The sequence below is a fragment of the Mustela putorius genome, unplaced genomic scaffold (genome assembly GCF_011764305.1).
Source record: "Mustela putorius furo isolate JIRA1106 unplaced genomic scaffold, ASM1176430v1.1 tig00000585_pilon_pilon_pilon, whole genome shotgun sequence".
Taxonomy (NCBI): domain Eukaryota; kingdom Metazoa; phylum Chordata; class Mammalia; order Carnivora; family Mustelidae; genus Mustela; species Mustela putorius.
This window is the reverse complement of record NW_025421424.1, coordinates 3,067,848-3,089,021: the sequence shown is the minus strand read 5'-3', so window position 1 is coordinate 3,089,021 and position 21,174 is coordinate 3,067,848. Positions and strand designations below refer to the sequence as shown.

The 21,174-nt window shown below is 41.1% G+C and overlaps 1 protein-coding gene across 2 annotated transcripts in view; it reads right to left on the bottom strand.

Annotated features, from left to right (window-relative positions):
- TBX15 (T-box transcription factor 15) overlaps window positions 1-21,174 on the bottom strand; it is a 103,192-nt gene that overhangs the window by 31,827 nt on the left and 50,191 nt on the right. For both annotated transcript variants that reach the window (XM_004771050.3, XM_004771051.3), the window contains exons 2-5: window positions 15,531-15,744; window positions 10,380-10,481; window positions 8,476-8,647; window positions 7,327-7,494 (exon numbers count right to left, since the gene is read on the bottom strand). In XM_004771050.3, the coding sequence (XP_004771107.1) occupies window positions 7,327-7,494; window positions 8,476-8,647; window positions 10,380-10,481; window positions 15,531-15,744 (656 nt within the window). The remainder of the gene's footprint in view (window positions 1-7,326; window positions 7,495-8,475; window positions 8,648-10,379; window positions 10,482-15,530; window positions 15,745-21,174) is intronic.

Sequence of the window (21,174 nt, the reverse complement as noted above, 5' to 3'; positions counted from 1 at the left end):
AATATGGCTGTCAGTCTCCATCTCTCCACCTTCAACCAGCACAGTCCTCTTTTTACTAAAACTGCTACATATAACTTCAGGACTAATCTCGCTTCTTCCACCCTTGTCCCTGTCCGATCTACACAGCAACTCAAGTGATCTCTGTTAAAATGTACATAGACCACGCCATTCTCGTCAGTGGCTACCCCTCTACTCGAAACTCAACCCAAACTCCTTGGCTGGTCTTGCAGGGGCCCTGGCTAGCTCTGCACCCCCACCCACACTCCCCTATGCGTGGGCCACAGGCTCTTGTCAAGCTTGGCTGCTCTCAGAGCAGAAGTGCATCAAACTCAGGCCCCTCACACTCACTCTACCTCCAGTAAAAAAAAAAAAAAAAAAAAAAAAAGTTCTTTTCTATGCTCTTCACAGAGCTGATGCCTCATTCTAGTCTCAGGCTAAATGTCACCTCCTGAGAAAGATCCTCCCTGATCATCCCTCCAGAATAGGATGCTTTCAGGTAAGAACCAGGCCTATTTCCTACACCATTTTATTAAGAACCTAACATGACATGCTCCTTGCGCGCGATGAATATTTGTTCCACGAGTGAATGAGTGAGTGAACGCATGACTGAATAATGTGGGAAAGAAGGATCACCAGTCGCAAAGCCGTAACCAGCCTTAGAGAATACAGACCAGACAACTCCCTCGATCCTATCTGCTTTCACTGCAGCACCACAGACAGAAGTCTCAAATGTCCTCCTGGGCAGAACAAGGTCTATCAATTACTGTCCGTGCAGCTAAAACTATTCTGCAGCGGTCATGTTCAAAACCTGCTCCAATAACAAGGAGGAGACATGGAAAGCACAGAGGTTGGGGAAGCATTTTTCTTCCCTGATTTGATTTCCCTTATCCTGATTTGTACAGTCTGCATCATCGAAGACCGTAGCACACGAAGACGTGGTTGCTGGCTTGCCACCTTTGGTTTTAATCATTTTCACTGACTTTTTGCCTGGAAACGTCCAGACAGTTAATAAATGAGGTACACCTCCCAGTGCACAGTGCAGACATAAATCGCACAACCTACAAAGAAAATGAAACTTCAATATCCTGTGTATGATTTTACAATACCAAGGCTGAAAAGGCCTTCCCTTTTTAACACTCTCTTAGTTATTCTTTTTTGTTTAACCATATTGCTTTGAAAGGTGTTCATCAGGGAAGGAAAAAAAAAAAAACTCAGCCCATATGAAAAGTAAAAAATAAAAAAACCTCTGCACTGATTTGATTGGAAAGTTAGAGCACAACTGGCTCGATAGTTTAGGATATAATGAGTGACTCAGAACTCCTATTGGATTTGCTTACACAAACCTGGCTGTGGTTTCAGACTTCCTATCTGGTTCGTGTAGCCAATTCTCATCAAGAAATAAGACTGTGTTACCTGAGGAGAACAGGGCTATGTCTTTTTGAAATCTAGTTTCCTGTTTGGGGGAAAAAAAAAAATCAAGGCTCAGCAGTCCTTTTCCCCTTAGAGAAGACAAAGACTGCTGCAATGGAAATTTCCTGCTAATTCCATGAGGACATGTTGGCGTCAGCTTCTTTCAAGAAAAAGCATACAGTGGAGTCACCTTTATTCCCACCTCTGCCACTTTATTCTCCATGATGAGAATCTGGGCATGTTGTACCTTCGTCTCTGCCTTAGGCCTGCCAAGTTGGCACTCCAAGAGCAAATAATAGTAATAATAACCTCAGTATGCTAGCAGCCCTGGGAGTCTATGGGTCAGTCAGCAAGGGCGGGGGGAAGGAACGGGAAGGGGGGAAAGAAAAGCATAAAATATTTCATGAAAATAGAAACTCTTTCTTCACATTTCACGACTACTTATATCCAAAGAAGCAGGACCACAGCTATGTAAGGAAACTGGTAGTGGAGGTGTGTTGGCTAATTACTCATTCAGTCCTTTTCCAAGCACACATTCAGTGCTCTGCACCATGGCAGACACAAATGCCTTAGATTTACACAGATGGAAGGGTCCTTCTTAATTAGTGGTTTCTGGGCTTCAGGACAATTCTAATTCCCTCCCTCCAGGGAGGGAATTTGAGGGATCAGCATTGATATTCCAGGTCTTTATCAAACAAAAAGAATTACATCTATCTAGGATCTCCTGCCATCATTATTTCATAAAATAAGTGACATTTTAGTATCAAAAAGGTTAAAAGGACAAAATAAGATACAGCCTATTTAAATGAATGCTTACAGGTATAAACCGCCCCATCCTGCCTTTATCTTTCCCATCTTTTGGTGGACTATAAAAAATGTCTCCATAGACTGGCAGCTGAGAAGCAAACCACCGATTTGCAAATGAGGATTCGGAGGTAGAGGGATTTGTCAAAGGCAGTACAGTCTGTCTGGGGCAGACCAGGTCGAGAACCTAAGTCTCCTAACTTCCGAACTACTGTTTTCTACCATATCACACCGCATTTTGAGAGCCACAGCGTTTGGTTCTCAAAAAACTCAACATTTCGAGAGGAAGATTGGTCATGCACACAGCTTAGAAGGTGACAGGATCAAGAGAGAGGTACAGTGCACTAAGAGTTCGATGAGGGAAAGCTCATTCACAGCTGAAAAATGCATGGAACGTCGTAGGGGAAAACATCAGGAAGGACTATGTTTGTCCTGAACCTGAAGAATAGAAGGAAGCTAGACAGATAAAGACAAGCAGAAGGGTCATTCCTGGAAGGACAACAGCACGAGCAAAAGCAAAGCTGCTACAAAGTACAAACAAGAGTAAAACTCTTGATTGCTGAACTCTTGTGGATGTGTGATGACGACTAGTGGGAAATAAGCCCAGTAATGTAGCTGGGAACTAGCTAGAGAGGACCCAACTAAAAGACTTGAGAACTTGGACTCAAGATCTTGGGCCCTTCAGCACCGAAGAGCTGACAATTTTTGACAGAGGAAATGATGCAATCAGAGCTGTGCTCTAGGAAGACCCATGCCTCAGTGAATATGTGATGGCTCATGAGACGTTAACCACACAGTCCAGGTGACTCAGCTAGAAACCGTCACAACAGCCTAAAGTAGAGGGAGGGTAGGCCCAGAGAAAAGGTAGAAGCAATAAGATGAGAAAGAAGAAAATATTCCATCAGTAGAAGCAACAGAGTTTAGTAACAGACTGGATGTGTGGAGTGTCAGGTGTCCAGCCAGCCTCAGTGGCAAGATGGAAGCCAACAGGAAACACAGGTTTTAACAATGGAGAGGACTGGCAGGGTTGACAAAGGAATAGTGTAGCTTGGAATATCTTGTTTACAAGCAACAAAACATCAAGCTCCCACCTTTCAAGTGTGGACTTGCGCCAACTCTACTGGTCTCAACTGTTGTGGGGTTTAAAAAAGAGTTGACACATAGGAACATTCAAATAATTTTCAATACTTGCATGTGTTGACTGCCTCTGCTTGAAAACAACAAACAACAAACAAACCACCCTCAACTAAAAACGTGCAGAAAAAAAAAAAAAAAGAGGGAGAAATTGGGATTTCAGAGCTTAATAGAGAACTTAGAAAATAGAAGCCAACCTATCATTTTCTTGAAGAAGAAATCAAAACCCAGAAAGAAAATACCTAGCTCAGAATGACATAGATAGCTAGTAGTTTGTTTAGGATGAAAACCCGAGTCTCCAAATGGCTAGCCCACTGCCTTTCCTTGAAGACTGGATAACATTTCATTTCAATTCCATTCCTTGCACTGCCCTTCTTTCACTGTGTTCCTGAACACAGTGTGGGACCCCCCACCACTGACTTTTCCTCTTTACTCTCTCATGCCTTCTAACCATTCCCTTAAAAAGAAATCCATGAAGTAAATAATTTTGCCATAAAATAGTAATCGTTCTCATTCAAGACAGTTGAGGGAAATAAAAACACAGTAGTAGGTGATCTAGCTCACAGAAGAGAATGGTTTATGCTACCCGCCATCTCCGAGACAAGTCTGAAAATGATTGCTGGGTAACAGGATGCAGACCTCCAGACTCCTGGGGGAAAGACCTGAGGTTAGTTTGCTTTACTAGAAGACACTGTGTTATGTGAAAGCCCATCTATACAGCCAAAGGGAATGTTAAATAATCGTGTTCCTTGATGTATCCAGGGACTGAAGACTTATTAAACGGGCAAAAGCTGTTATCTTGATGTCAAACAGGGCAGAACTGAATATGTGTGACTCATTTATTTTGGATGTCAGCACATCATGAATTCACCAACATGACATGAGAACAGAAAGATCAAACCAGTTACCTATTGATTATAATACCTTAGAGAGACAATGCAGGTCCTCCAATTCCCAACAATCCACTTTCTCCTTAATAAGCAGTTTATTCTGGAAAACTGCCTCTACTCCCCACTCCCCTCCATGCCTGTGACTGACCAATGTAGGCTGACAACTAGTGATCAGATGCTGGGTTTGTGCCGGTGACTTTATGCATGTTCCTTCCTCTAGTTCTTGTCACTCACTCCATTTTCAGGCCAGGAAACACTGAGGAAGGGAATTAAGAAACTTGTTCAAGGGGCCGCCTGGGTAGCTCAGTGGGTTAAGCCCCTGCCTTCAGCTCGGGTCATGATCTCAGGGTTCTGGGATCGAGCCCTGCATCGGGCTCTCTGCTCGTCAGGGAGCCTGCTTCCTCCTCTCTCTCTGCCTGCCTCTCTGCCTACTTGTGATCTCTGTCTGTCAAATAAATAAATAAAATCTTAAAAAAAAAAAAAAAGAAACAAACAAACAAACTTGCTCAGGGTCATACAGTTTCCCAGTGGAAAAGTCAGAAATCAAACCAGGTTGTTACCAAATCCCACAAATTTAATCATGGTGTCCCACCTCCAACAAACCACCACAGCCCCCACCCCAGGCCAGATGAAGACAAAAATATTTATATTTTTGAGTAGAATGTCCTCAGACATGGGAACGCTGGAGATAGAAGAAGTGAGAGGGATTTCAGACAGCCATGTTTTGTTCTTCTTTCACTGACATTGCCACGGTAAGTTGTGGCTTTTTAATCTCAGTTTGGGTGACAGTGCTGACCCTTGTGGCCTCTACAACTGATCTGGGGGAAGCAGCAGAATGTTCATTCACCAGTGTTCTAGTCTGCCCTACAAACTAGATTCTAAAGTTGCAATATTGGTTGTCACATCTCTGCCTTCACGAGAAACTAATGATTAAAATGGTGGCTGGGTGTCTTGGGAAAAAGTCCATCCGTTTTTCAAAGAACTCAGACTTGCGCTCCTCCTCTCCTGAACCTCGGTTAATCCCAAGGTTCCAGTCACTCCAAAAGGCATGTATGTGTTGCTGCACTATCTTGTTTCAGAGCCTGAAAAATCTTGATTATTAAAGATTCCTGTAAGGACCCTCCATGGCCTCTGTATTTTACTACCTAAGGAGTTTGAGGGCATTCAAGAGTTTTTTTAAAAGGGGCCAAAGCAAACTAAAACTCTTCCTCTACTTTAGATCAAATGTGGCAACCACAAGGAAAATTGGAAGTTGGGAATGACTTACAGCAGCTGAGGGAGCCCAACAAGAGTATAGGACATGTCTACCGACTAAAGCGTTGTTGCATATCAAATTTCTCTGGAGGCAAGGAACATCTCAGGAGTCTTATGCAAATGTATTGTGAAAAACCAAAATGCTCTTTCTATGTGAACCAAAGTTTATATCACTCACCTTCACTTGCCTGGCACATAGTAAGCACTCAATAAATACTTAGTACATGAATATATTTCCTCTATTTCTTTGTCAGAACACTAGTGTAGTATCCACCACAAGTATTGTGGCAGAAGTTCATTTTGCTCCAAGCAGCCCCCAAATAAAAGTATACAGGGCGCCTGGGTGGCTCAGTGGGTTAAGCCGCTGCCTTCGGCTCGGGTCATGATCTCAGGGTCCTGGGATCAAGTCCCGCATCGGGCTCTCTGCTCGGTGGGGAGCCTGCTTCCTCCTCTCTCTCTCTCTCTGCCTGCCTCTCTGCCTACTTGTGATCTCTCTCTGTCAAATAAATAAATAAAATCTTTATAAAAAAAAAGTATACAGACTTTCAAGCAAAATAAATAAGCAAAAACTCTTCTTTTCAGAAAAGGATTCACTTCAGGATCCTATTAATTAGACAAACTGTCAAAAGATGAAATACAGTCTAATTTGGAAAAAATGAGATTTATACGCAACTTTCTGGGAACTGCATAAAGTGAGATCACTTATAAATCCACCTACTCACACTTCTCAAAATAAGAACGATGTCTAGAACACCCACAACAATTCCAGACGTGGTGTCTCTCTCCTCTCCATATCCCACTTCCACATAATTCCCCCATTAGTCTGGCCAACTCTTTTTTTTTTAATTAAAGACTTTATTTATTTTTTTGAGAAAGAGAGCACACAAGCACACAAGCAGGGCAAGGGGTAAGGGAAAGGGCAGAGGGAGAAGCAGAATCCACTGAGCAAAGGGCCCAATGTGAAGCTCAATCCCAGGACCCCAAGATCACAACCTGAACCGAAGGCAGACGCTTAACCGACTGAGCCCCCCAGGTGCTCCAATCTTGGCCAATTCTTATGTGTGTCTCATCAACAGAGAAAGCAACAGCTCTTCCAGGAAAACTTCCCTTGTTCCCCAAATGCAAGAACAGGCGGTCCATGTCTCTGTCACTAAATTATTCCAGTTTTATCATTATGTGTTTGTGTGTCTTTCACTCACCTAAAACTCTCCTTTGCTTCTGGAGAAATAAGTCCTAATCTGCTCAATTTCTCTACTGAAGTTGGACTATTGTGGGTTCTCAACTTCTCAAACATTTATGGAATGAGCGAACATATTGCTGACATAAAAACACAGATGTTAGGGTGTGGCTGGTGATCACACAGAGGTAAATTTAGTCTGATAGTGTAAATGGAAGCAGTGGGTCTTCAATGGAGTTTGAGAGGCTAGGTGACTTTGATGTAGCTGCTGCAGGGATACCCAGAAAACTGCAGAGAAGGCGGAAGGAATGAATCAAACTCGATACTTGCAAAGGAATAGCAAATGATGAGGAACATTTGCCAGGATACAGGACAGACCATGAACGCGGGTGCGAATACAGAGAGATATGAAAATGACTCAGGAGATTCGGTCCTCTTGGTCGAAGATTTTGTCTTTGATCTAAATCTAGACTAGAGCAGCTGCTACCAGGCATCATGGCCTTGTCATCGCCAACATGACGTCTGCACAGCAAGCCTGGCCTCTCTCATTCCAGTTCCTCAGTGTCCTGTCGAAGGACCAAGGATTTCTTACCGAAGGCATGAATAAGCTCCTTTAAAAGCAGATACAGTAGGTCTCTTTCAAAGGCAGCCTCTTACCTGCTGGTTCTGGTAGGCTGTGACTGTGGTAAACACGGTCTCAGGGAAGTTGAATGTTTTCACTCCATCCCCAACAGGGACAGGTTTGGTGGGTGAAAGGTCGCTGCTGAAATCCTTGCGGATCACGTGAACTCGAGGCTGGTATTTGTGCATCGAGTGCAGAATGATCTGAAATGAGAAGGGGCCACATGATGCCAGAGTGGCTCAAAGGTCCCCATACCTTTTCAAGCCCTCATGCAAATATAACCGCAGGAGAGAAACATTACAGGAAGAACACAGATAGGGGGTGGGTGACGGGAGATGTGAAAGAAACTGGAAGCCAGTGCTTATCTTGACTGGACAATACTAAACAACTGTCCCAATACTAGAAGACAACCCTCCACTAAAAGGTCTCAGAAGCTCTGCTATGGGACAGTGGCTCCTTCCTGCTTTAAAGTTTCATCACAGGCTCATGCTGTCTTTAAATTCTATAAGCTGTTATTTGCACTTTGTTACCAAATTTATGACCACTCACTGTGAGAGTGAATGGTGTATGTGCATTCTCCCTTCCTTGGAAGAATGTCATTTCCTTAAAGATAAGAGCCATGGCTTTAGTGTTTCAATCTTCCTGTAGTCCCGAGTCTGGACCCTGGCATTCAGCAAAAGTTCTATGTATGCCTTGCCACTAAAGATAAATTAATAAAATCAAGTGTTCTAATTATACCTGGACCTGTTCTTCTTTTAAAAATGCATAAATTACTTTTAAAAATGCATAAATTTCTTGACAAATCAGCCTAAACTATCACTTAATTGTTTCTCTGAGTTTATCGCCTTGTGAGTTATTCTGCTGACTGTTGTGATTTCTTTCCCATTTTTAAGCTTGTCCTGTGTTTCTCTCTTCAAACCCTCCCCCAACTAGACCGTGGGTTCCTAGAACATGAGAACTCTTGTCTGATAAACACCACCTAATGTCCAGCAGACGTTTGCTCAATGTGAGTGTAATAAATGAAATTTCACCAGAGGGGGGAAAAAAACTTATAGGCCTACTTACTTAAAATGACTCCAAGTGGCACAGAGCTTCTTATTTTACCTGTTTGAAAAAGCCTAGGGCTAGTCAGTTCTAGAGCCAAAAGGGGGAAAGAGGGAGATGGATGGGATTCTTTGACTCACATGTCCTTGATCATCCAACTCGTTGTTGGTCAGCTTGAGTTTGTCGAAACTGACCACCTGTCTCATCCAGGTGTCTCCAGAAGCTAGAGAATCAGGGTGTATATAAACTCTAGGGGGTACAGGGGAGTCCGCATTGCCAGCCACCATCCATTTGGAGCTGTGGTACACGTATCTGAGGCAGAGAGGGAGAGAGGAGAGATCAGAGACAGATACAGAGAAGGAACAGAGGCCCAGAAAGCCCGTAGAGATAGGATTCGGGACAGACAGATGACAAGATGGGAAACAGTCGGGATTAAACAGAGAATAAAAGAGAGAAAAGCAGTAGGGTAGAGGACCAGAGACAATCAGATGGAGATGGGAAAAAAAAAAAAAACGGAGAAAGAGGAAAGAGGTGGGGTGGGGGAGGGCAGCAAAGGGTTGTGGTTAATGATCAAAGCTGCAGCACTCACAAGGAAAACATTCTCACAGTCCTTTTTCTTTCTTCTCTTCTCCTTGCCTTGCACCCCTGTGTGCACACAGGCATCCTGAGCCCACGTGTCTAGCTATGGAAAAGGTATTTTACTGCAACCTTTCACCTCTCAAATGCAAACCATATAATCCGTGGGCCACTTGTTCAGGATTTGGTTCCTTATTAAAAACATCTTCCATATTGTCCTATAAAACACACCCGTGTGCAGAGACCCTCCAAGCCTCTCACTTATTAACCATTTCCTTACTGAGAAGCTGAATTTTGAGGCATTTCTATGAAAACGGAGTGTCTCTGCCTCAGTGCAACCATTCCCAGAAACACTGCAGAGTCTTCCCAGTTAGTGTTTTAGTGTTTCTTTGAACCCAGTTTTGAATATCATCATCATCATGACTTTCCCACAAAGCCTCTGGAAATGAGATCTTGTTGGTAGCAAAGGAGGTCAGTTTTCCAGAGTTTGCCAATTGCCCTGTAGTTCTGAAGAGAGCATTCTATGGACCTGGTATGTCCCTGCTTCTCAACTTATAAAGGACCACACAGGACCTGGATGGTAGTGAACAGAGGCACACAGTCCAAATCACAAGATCCTCTAAAACAGACCTGAAACATCTCCTGTCTTAAGTCATGCATCCAGATTACTTCTCTCTTGGCCAGCTCTCTCCCTCTACCCTACTAGTCCTCATCTTTCCCATTCATTCATCTCTCCCAACCTACCTCCTAAGTTCAGGGCCAAGATTTCAAACATTTCAAAAAATGAGCCATGATTCAGTGCTCTGATTGACATCTCAAGAGACAGATTAAGCCACAGTTTGTTCAGAGAAGAACTATGTGTAAGCCATCCAAGGGACACAGACATTGTGTTGGACTGTAATGACTTTGATGGAAGGTTATTTAACAAACTCGCTCACAACCCATATTGATAAACAATAATTCTCCTTTCCTAAATGTTCTTCTTGAAATCTGACCCAATTCTCTTCTTCCCCTCCATCATCCACACCGTGATTCATTAGATATTTGATTAAATATACTGCACTGGTCCACTTCTCCTTTGCCTCTCCAAAATAAACCATCTCAACTCGTTCAGCAATTTCATAAACCAAATCATTCAAGATGTTAATCACTTTTCATGTCAAGTGAATTAATTTTAGACCTAATATCCATTTGATTTTTGCAACCCTGGAAGATACTGTACAGTCCCACTCTGTCCAGAGACCTAGGGAGGATTCCAGACAAAACCATTACTAAGTCCTGATTTCCAATCATGAGTGACGACTTCCTACATGGTGCTTTGCTACAGGCTATTGGCATATCCCCCCTCCTTGTTCCCTGTATAGTGCATCATACAAGGCACTGTAAAAATAGTTCATCTAATGAGTTTAAAGAACTGTCTTGGGATGCTGGTGATGTCCGCAATTCCAAACCCCAGAGTCATCATTACCTGTATCTTTTATTGTCCACAGGCACAATGTCCATTGCTATGTAATACTGCTGGTGTGGGTCCAGGCCAGTGATTTTCACTCTCATGGCAGGAAACATCCTCCTGTGAAGGGAAATAGGCAGTAAACTCAACAGTCAGAGGGGCAGAAGTCGCAGGAATAGAAGCTTAGAGAGTTTCTTCTTATCAAGAACGCTAAGCACACCAAAGTCCAATGCCTCTAATTCCCAAGTTGGCTGCTTTTTTTTTTACTTTGGAAATTATTACTATAAAATATGCTAAGTATTCATTGCTGAAATAGCACCATTTCTTAACTTAAATTGACCTATTGGATGGTTCGTACACTCGAAGTGCTCATTTACATTATTAGTTCATCTTTAATGTGATTAGGTATCCACACACACATTTCCTGTCAGACTATACCATTCTTGAAAATACTTACACTCTTACACTTCACATACTTGAATAACTTATGCTTTCATAAGCATAAGTCAAGTAGCTTATCACAGTCAAGTAGCTTATCAAAGTCAAGTAGCTACTTGACTTTCATAAGTCAAGTAGTTTATCACAGTTGATTACAGGTGATGATGAAATGTTTTCTGACTGATTGAGTCTATGTAAAAGTAATCTCTCAAGAAAAGAAGAAAAAAGGAAGAGGCTACCATTCCCCCAAGCAAAGGACCAACAAAGTTGAGGGGTTTTTACTACATAAAACTGTAGAAAATTTTCTGCAAGTTCTCAGGCTGTCAACATGTGTCAGAGGGAGGACTCTGTGGAATAGGGAGCAAATACCAAATGAATTCTAGTGGCCTCTGGGCAGTACCTTGTTTCTACCACAATGGCTTGTTAAACTTGCCAAAGCAAGTGAGGTCAGGATATGGCACTTTACAACTACTCTCATAATTGAAGAGAAGGAGAGGGAGCAACCCAGACAAGTATTGAGTTTCAAGTTTCAAGGGTCTAGAATAAAATTCTCCATTCTTCTTTAACCATAAGAAGGAAGAGAAACATCAAACTCTTTTGTATGTCATTCATTTAGGAGTCAGACATAAAAAGTGCTCAGTTCAAAAAATGTGGATTGCCTGAATGTGCTCTAGGGTACTTGTACACAAAATGCTGCATTAAGCTTAACCATCTGGGGCCAGTTAGTTGAGCTGGGCAGAGCACGGTGCTAATGAGGTCAAGGTCACAGGCTTGATCCACATACAGCCTAATTGGCTTTGCTCCATTTCATGGCCATAGACCATACCCTGACCCCAGGCAGCCATCTTGCATATATGCCCTGGTTGTTTACGTGAGGGGCTTTCTGTGCTAGCCACACACTGCACTGCTCACCAGAAGCAATCAAAATGCAAGTGTCCTATGGTAGTAGGTCAGTGGCATCCTAATCCTATTTGGAGGAAGGCACAAGAGGGACTACAGATCTTTATAGGATTGATGGCTAGTTCTTAAGTGTTTACAAAGAATAATATACAACCATTCCTTTCTTCCTACTTTATAACTTTTCGGAAGCTTCTATTGGTATATCATTCTGGATTTTCTACCTCTAGCTTCACAAGTTTAATTTAAAAGCCTTATATTTTAGTCTTATGGTGAGCTAATGAAATCCCATGATGGACTTCTCATAATCACTAAATCTGGCATTCACTACAGAGTAAGCAATTTGATCTATGTTAATTCTCTCCAAAAATTTGGGAATCTTGATGTATATACATTTACATTTAAACATTTAAACCTTCTTAATAACAATGACTTATGATTGCCTTATACTTATAAATGGTTGGAGAGGACCTTTCCAGGGATGAAAGAAAGTCCTCTCACTTGCTACCTGAGGTAAGAAAATGTGGTTCCTCTCAGACATCTACAGAGGCTGTGTCACATTGCAAGAGATGAATGTCTTTTCTTCATGACTCCAAGAAAAAAGGGTTAAGTGTTTCTAAATTCAATATCTGTTTTGTTTGGAACACCCACATAACCTTGAGTGGAAGAGCTACCAGTTTCTTACCAATACCCAAGTTCTAAATGAATGAGAGGTGTGACTTTGGAAAAGTTATTTAACCTTATCACCTAAGAAACAAAGAAAAGGGGCTATATAATCTCTAAAGTGCCCTCCTGCTTTGAAATTCTATGGCTACATTTGAATTCTCTTCTTAAAAACTTACCAAAAGTTGCTTTTTCTTTTTGCCAGTATTTTAGCACAGAATATCAAGTGAAGTCATAACACCCTAGGGAAAAATTAATCTTTCATATTCACAAAATGAGATCTGTTTGGTTTTAATTTTATGGTTAAATTTAGGCCAATTCTTATGTCTTCCAAATCCATTAATCCCTACAAGCACCTCTGTCCATGGTGCTGATTCTACAGATTATGTTGGTACATTCGAAGATTGAGTAGCCTGCAGTAGTTCTGAATCAGAAGGATGACAATTTAGGGAGTGAGAAGTAGATGGTGATGAAAATCTCAACAGGAAAAAGGAACAGAGAGTCATACAAAACTATGTAACTAAGAAAATAAAAATTGAGATTAAAATTGATAAGGACATTATGAAGGAAGAGAAAGGAAGTGAAAAGAAAGAAACGGACTTGAGGAACTGGGAGGAAGTGAAGAAAAGTCAGAGAAGGGACACCTGGGTGGCTCAGTAGGTTAAGCGGTTGCCTTCGCTCAGGTCATGATCCCAGCATCCTGGGATTGAGTCCCACATCCAGCTCCTGCCTTGGCAGGGAGCCTGCTTCTTCCTCTGTCTGCCACTCTGTCTGCCTGTGCTTGCTCTCACTCCTCTCTTTCTCTCTCTGACAAATAAATAAATAAATAAAATCTTTAAAAAAGAAAGAAAGAAAGAAAGAAAGAAAGAAAGAAAGGTCAGAGAAGAGAAGTCTTTCTTTGTATGCTCTTGAGTTGTTCCAGAATTTCTTGAGCAGAGTTACATGGAACAATGGCAAAGGCTGAAGCAATCCCATTAAGGAGAAATGAATAACATACCTAAACCTCAACAACAGGATATGACTAAAGAACAAAATTTAGGGGCGCCTGGGTGGCTCAGTGGGTTAAGCCTCTGCCTTCAGCTCAGGTCATGATCTCAGGGTCCTGAGATCGAGCCCTGCATTGGGTTCTCTGCTCAGCAGGGAGCCTGCTCTCCCCCTCTCTCTGCTGGCCTCTCTCCTTACTTGTGTCAAATAAATAAAATCTTTAAAAAAAAAAAAAAGAACAAACTTTATATGTTTGTTCTGGGAATATCTGGGTATATCCAGGTAGGTATCAACTGAATTTGTGAAGTAAGAGATGTGGAAATGAAAACACTGCAGAACAAATCATGAAACAAGATCACAGGAGACCTGTGAAAAATGTGTTTGGGTGAATTGAATTCATAAAAGTGCAAGGAACAAGGGAATGATATCAGAAATGATATTGACTGGAATACACAAAACCCCCTGTAGTGAGTGAGAACCCAAAATTTAAAAAACGTAAAATCTCATAGGCAAAAAAAAGTAATATTTTCCCCTCTCTCCAAATGAACCCCCTTGTCAAAAACTAAAAAGAATACAAGCTTTTTCCTTGAATTGCTGTTTCCGTCTAAGTCATAAGATCTCAAAATGTAGACCAGAAGTAGACTGAAACCCAAGCAACAAGAAAGAGATGGTATTGTAAATAATTCCCCCTCAGAGTTGCTCCTCCTAAGAAGCCTTTTGCTGATTTTATTCACCACCAAAACTTAGAGAAGAAAGAAGGTTCCAAAGGAGAAATAAAATGAACAAGATTTCAGGTTCATTTTGACCTCATGTTTTTGTGATGTCTTATTATATTGGAAGCTTTCTCCACATGCATCCAAATGCTCTTTTATTTTAAATGTCCATGTTCATGAAGACAGCTTATGACCAATCGGGTGGGTCTTTTTGGTCCCCATGACATAAGACTACGTAGACTGCCTTTGAAAATATGAAAACAGCATAACTTTTTACTTTAATTAACTATTCCTATATACTCAAAAGCTTAGTCCAAATTTATTTTTATTTAAACAATGTTCAGTTTTAATCCAAGGGGCAAAAACTACACCCATTTCTTAACACTGTAGAATTTTAAACAGTTAAGACCATTGTTTTGGACCTAGACAGATTTGTGTGGAATTCTGAAGCTGCCCTTTATTATCCATGACTTTAGCTAATTAGTTAATTTAGTTAATTAACCTCTTTCAGCCTTTGCATCCTCATCCATGCATGGAATTGTTATATCCTATCTCAGAGGATCCCTGTGATGTCTAAATGACATAATATATTTTGAGCATCCAGCACAAAACAGATGCCTAACCATGGAAAACTGAAAGATGCCAGTGAAGGAATGGCTTAATTAAAAGTGTTTATTTCAAGAGAAACTGTATTTTAAAAACTTTTATCATCCTCCATAGTTATGCAAGTTTCCAATGGGTTGCCATTAAAGTTTTGTAATAATTTCAAGCCAACAATAAAACACACAGATCAGTAAGAAGGGCTCAGACATGTACCAAGCCCTATTCTTACCAAACAAACAAACAAACAATAACCTCTTATAAAAAACATCTGGCTGCTTTTAAAGATTTCATTTATTTATTTGACAGACAGAGATCACAAGTAGGCAGAGAAGCAGGCAGAGAGAGAGAAGGAAGCAGGCTCCCCACCAAGCAGAGAGCCTGATGCAGGACTTGATCCCAGAACCCTGGGATCATGACCTGAGCCAAAGGCAGAGGCTTTAACCCACTGAGCCACCTAGGAGCTCCATTTGGCTGCTTTTAATGCTTTAGGAGATGCAAGCTGTTGTTTGGGGAGCAAGCTTTTTCTCTCAAAAAACAATGGATGGTGAAGTAACACTTGCTTTGGAAATCTACTATGTGGTCCTTATGTACCATCAATCTCCCACATGGGCTGATATACATTTGTAGGCAGAAAATGTCTTTGAGTGTAGAGGTGACTTAGACATTGGAATGGCCCTTGGAGGAAAACAGCAAAATCACAGTAAACTCAAGATCACTTTACCAAGATGACCTTATGCAGAAAAGTGAGCACAAGTAGTGCTGGCATCACCAATACTACCTACCACAAGTAAGTGACAAGAAAACCGTGTAACAGCTCCTACTTTTGGTCTCCATTCTTGGAATCTAGCCATCCAAAGGAACTTGTCCTTACCTGCCTGCTTTGGTGATGATCATCTCAGTTCCAATGTCATGGAACCTCTTCCAGAGGTCAGCGCATTGGAGCTCCACCTGAATCTCTTCCATGGAAGACATGGCAGCAGGCACAGGGCCTGCAGCACCAGAGCCCAAGTCAGGGTGAGTGTCAAAGGAGCAGGAAGTCCGCTCAGTGAGCACCTCAGAGTCTGAACCAGTGCTTTGCTCGGAATCTGCAAGATAAACAATCAAGTCTTAGGTGAGAAACTGCTGAGCCTCCCCCACCCCCACTGCTCTGCTTTGGTGACTTAAAGCTGGGAAGCTCCAGAGCACAGCATTCAGGGTATTTTATTATTTCTTTTATGGTTTGTTTTTGAGATTTACGACCATCTTTTAGGTTTTGCATCTCCAACATGACATCTGGCATTTTAGCAACAGCTGAACAAAACTGGTCCACAACAGGCAACATAAAGAGTACTAATGTCTAATGTCACCATGGTGAAGTGAAGAAGCCAAACAGGGACAATAAAATAAGTGCCAAATTAAAAAATAGTAATAATAATTACAGATCACAGCTCCAAATCTAGACAATTTCACTGGGGGCTGGGGTGGAGGATGGGGCTCAACGCTAATAATGTATTCTTTAATGTTCTACTACTAAGCGTCATTGCCCATCCACCAGTAAATTTTAAACAGAGCAATTTTTTTTCTCTATTTATATATCCTGGTCATCAAAAGTAATGAAAAGTTGTTTGGGATCGTTAGAAGCACTTTGTCATGTATTTGAGTAAATGGCTTTTCCTAAGAGTCCAATCAGGCCATTTTGGATGGAAAAAGGGGGAAAAAAAATGTCTGTTGTAAGGCATATGGAAAAAGTTACCCAAGAAGGCGGTTGAAACAAAGGGAATAAATGAGTTCAGGAGACACCTTGATTGGTTTCTGAAGTATGAGCAGAGGGGAGGGGTGATCCAAACAGGAAGGTAGGATTGAGAGCAACCAAATAAAAAGTTGGCATGCTGTGCCAGATGGTCCTTTCTTCCTGTGTCTCCTATACTCACGAAGGGGTTTGGGGGGGTGGGGGGCGGGATACATAGCGTGATAGAGAAGGCTGGAGTCAAATTTACCAAGGAATTTACTGTAATTTTTAAAGCGTTTTACTCTTAGAGGCCTGGTGCCAAGAATCTTATCTCCTAAGATTTTCCAAACTCAGATTAGTCTTCTTAGGTCAAACGATACTGCAAACTAAGCCTAAGAACCTATTTCCCCAAGCCTCCTTTAACATCTAGGATTCTGACTGCTTCCCCTGTCAATAAACACATGCACAAATAAAGGTTGGAAACAGCAGTGTCTTATGCTGACAGCTGACTGTTGGGTGCTGTCAAAGGTCAGAGCCTCTTGGGCATCTGTCATTGATAAGAGCAGGATAAAGAAGGGTGGGACAGAAAGACCGTTTTGCTGCCATCCTCACTTACCTGCAGTAGGTTTCTAGACCTGTGAAAACCCATCCCACAAGACCTTCCCATTTCCTTCCTTCTACCCTGATGTCTTCCTCTCTCAAACCCAAGCAGCATCACTGGCAAGTCTTCCACAAAGCTGCCAGTGCTCACAGGGAGCAAAGTGACATTTCTTTCCACTTTTTTCCCCAGTTCCCCACCCTTCACTTCTGAAGACACTCAGGGTACTGCAGAACTGAACCAAGCTCCGAAATGACAGGGAAGTCACTGCCCCAAATCTAGTTTATCCACAATCACTAGTCCAGTCACCATCTTCACACACACACATATATATACATATGTGTGTATGTGTGTGTGTGTGTGTGTGTGTTTTACATGTCCAAGCATACAATCTTATACCTGGTGCTAAACAGGGGCTAACTTTGGTATCCTTCAAGCACAGAAAAGTGGAGCTGCTCATCTAACATGGAAGTTGCTGCTGCTGAGAGATGTATCTCCATCCTCGCCTGATCCTCTATGCCTTTCCTCTGTAAAGCCATAGTATCAGCATCACACACTTGGCCAAACACGGGAATTCTGATCCCCTGAGACATGGATTCCCAAATCCCATTGTTTCTGTGACATGCCAAGAGCTCCTCACTTGCCCCAAGTATTGTGAGCTTTTCAAAAACTTCTCAAAGCAAGAGTTTTAAAAAATAGCCTTGTCCTACCTTTGGGAGCAAAGTGGTATGAAATCCGCTTACCATAATGTGCTACGAATATGAAAAAGCTAGAAATTTTGGACATGTGATTTCTCCAATGAATGTTTAGGAAGAGGGAGGGAAGGGAAAGGTATCACTATGCTACCTGATAACTTTTCAACGGGGGTCAAACGGGTTGGGATTTGAATGGGGACTATGGCTGGAGAATGAGGAAACCAGAGACTCTACTCTTACCACACCATGTCATCTGAAATAAAATGGGAGCTCAAAGTTTAACACTAAATGGACTCTTAGTTCATTTAATAATGAATCACCTGGACAAACCTATTTTCTTATCATGCATTTAGAAGGATTGAGCTGAAAACTTTTATAATCTCTTCTACCTCTGAGGACTTGGAGAGTGTTAATGCATACTTTCCAATGCAACTTTCAGGGATAACCCAGGCAACCTCAATTAGAAGCAATAGATTAAAACTGCTTGGGCAAGACAAGTTAAATGAGAAGAACATCTGAGGGCTCAGATTCACGTTATCATAGAAGTTAAAGAAACCAGTGGGCATTCTGTTTATAGTTTCAATCAAATCAATCAATAACCACCTATCAGCATGTGGCCCTATATGAGGTACCAGGTAGATAATTTGAAACAGAATCCCAGACCTTGAGAAGTTTCCCAGTTAGTGTTGATTAATTATGTGTTTATTGGGTGCTTACTATGTGCCCAGCACTGTGCTAGATCCTGAGAAATACCAAAGTGCAAAATGAGGCTCTGCCTCAAAGTATTTACAGGACCAATGGAAACTGAGTGCATTCACAAATAGAAACCAAGACAAGTACTACCACATAATTTTCCACACCACTGCATATTGCCTTGGATGTTTCATAGGAATCCAGCAAAGACGGGGATCTCAGAAAACTGGAACAATCCTAGGGAACTCAGGCTTACTAGAAAAGAACTGGACGAGACGTGGAGGCATAGGCAGGATTTGCCCGTGAAGAGGATTTTCAGACACAGCTATTTGTTTCCCTGGAAGTGCTCTGTGCTCCTAGATTCTCACTTCCTCACAAAATAGAGTCCAAGTGATTTTATATGCAGAATACAGGCATCAGCTCACATTTTCAATAACATAAAGTAAGCTACCCTATAATACCCTTAAAATAGGGTTAAGACCAACCCCTTAGGTAAAAATAAAAGAGTCCTTTGTAAGATGTGTTTCTAAATCATAGTCATATCAAATATTTAGGCTAACCAGATCACTGATTCCAGCTAGTAATCAGAATGCATAATCAAGTCATGAATATAAGAAATGCAGATTATTTCAATCAAATAAGATCCATTTAGAAATACAACCAGTGCCTTGAATATCAGAATACACCTCTGTGTTTTCAAGCTTTTTTATTCTCCACAATTTGTAACTTCCTGCCTTCAAAAAAACTCAGGAACTCAGAAAGACTTCTTGGCTGTCAGATGTCTCTTGTGGACAGCATTTGAACAGGGAAGTTTTGGCAAATCAAGAACATAAATGATCAAGTTATATATAACTAAGGAAGTTAAAGAAGACTTGAGAACTTGCATGGATCCAAGTTACAAGTCACTGGAGAACATCATATGACTCATACAGTCAAACCGACATGTCTATTACTATCCCAAAAAACCCTAAACAAGAGACTCTAACCATCAGCTCATAGTGTCACTTGTTTTCTATCTCTGACATATTTCATGTTGATAAAATGGACACAGTAACACTAAGTTCCCACAGAAAGTTGGGTTTAGCTTACAGCAAGTTTTCAAGTCTCAATTCACGCAAAACAATAGCAATAAGAAAATAATTCCTTCATCTACATTTTACACATCATTTAATATATCCTTCCATTTGATGGGGTAGAAATGGCATAGTTTTATATTCATTATATAAATGAGGTAATTGAGACTAAGAAAACTAAAAACAACGTGACCTAGAAGGTAAGTTTTCTGCCTCCTGATCTAATGGTCAGATCTCTCCCAAGATCATATTAGGCTCAACCCCAGCCAAAAGAGCCAGCAATTCTGTAATAACCCTCAACTACTATAACCATCCTTACAAATGAAATGGCTTAATATGTTTGATCCTGGCCAAGTCACATAACTATTCTGGCCCTCATTATCCTTAATCATTTTAACACAGCACATACACATTTAATTAGAGGTGCTATAAAGTCCCTCTTAAGTCTAATGTTTACTGGATGGATTAGTAGTGCTGCTTAAAGACCACCAAGTCTAACAACAGCAACTCAACCATGATAAGTTGAGTTAGTTGGCACGCACAGAAAATGCCTAATTTATGTGTATTTTGACTTAATATCAAAACCAGACACTGTTAAAACAGATTTCACAGTCTTTCAGGCAATTTTTGTCTCCACTTAACTAATAATTTTGAGGAATGATTCATTACTACAGTGAATAGAACACATTTATGCCTTGGGCTCTGCTGTTCACCGTGAGTGGGGTGATGGAGAGTCATTTCATTTCACAGAGCCTCAGTTTCAGTATCTTTACTATTTCCTTATCTTATCTATTACTATTTCCTTATCTTTACTATTAGGGACTGGAGGAAGATATCTCCTTGCTTAGAAAATTACATTTATAGCTTAACGATAAAACAGAAATTAACAATTCTGTTAATAACAATGCTAGTGACTTAGGACTATGAGACAAATACAACCCCACAAGAACTATCCCAACCAAAGGGTTAATGGTCAACATCTATTAAACACTTACTAAGTATCTGATGCTCGGCTAAGACTTTATATACATAACATTAGTTAATAAAACAAATCTAAGCATTATTATTATCTCCATTTTATATATTATTGAAACCAAAATCCAGATTACATCAGCTCCACCTCCTGGGGACTGCAGACACATGAGACTACATTTACTTCCACTTCTATTTCACCAAATGTTTCTGTTTTGTATAGATCAGGTTATATAGTAGTAGACCAAGAGAGAGAAACTAGGTTCTTGCTCCATAGGAGCTCACAATCCAATTTCATAGGAAAGGACACACAAACTGTTAAAGAAGACTGGCTATAGAGAAAGACAACTATCATATGATCTCCCTGATATGAGGAAGTGGTGATGCAACATGGGGGCTTAAGTGGGTAGGAGAAGAATAAATGAAACAAGATGGGATTGGGAGGGAGACAAACCATAAGTGACTCTTAATCTCACAAAACAAACTGAGGGTTGCTGGGGGTAGGGGGTTTGGGAGAAGGGGGTGGGATTATGGACATTGGGGAGGGTATGTGCTTTGGTGAGTGCTGTGAAGTGTGTAAACCTGGCGATTCACAGACCTGTACCCCTGGGGATAAAAATATATGTTTATAAAAAATAAAAAATTAAAAAAAAAAAAGAAGGCTGGCTATGATAGGTGTTCCAATAGATATGGGAGCAAGGTATTAAGGAATTTGAAGAGCAAGCAAGTCAATGATTTGGGATCAAAAAAACTTCTCAAGGTGTAATTTGAAGATG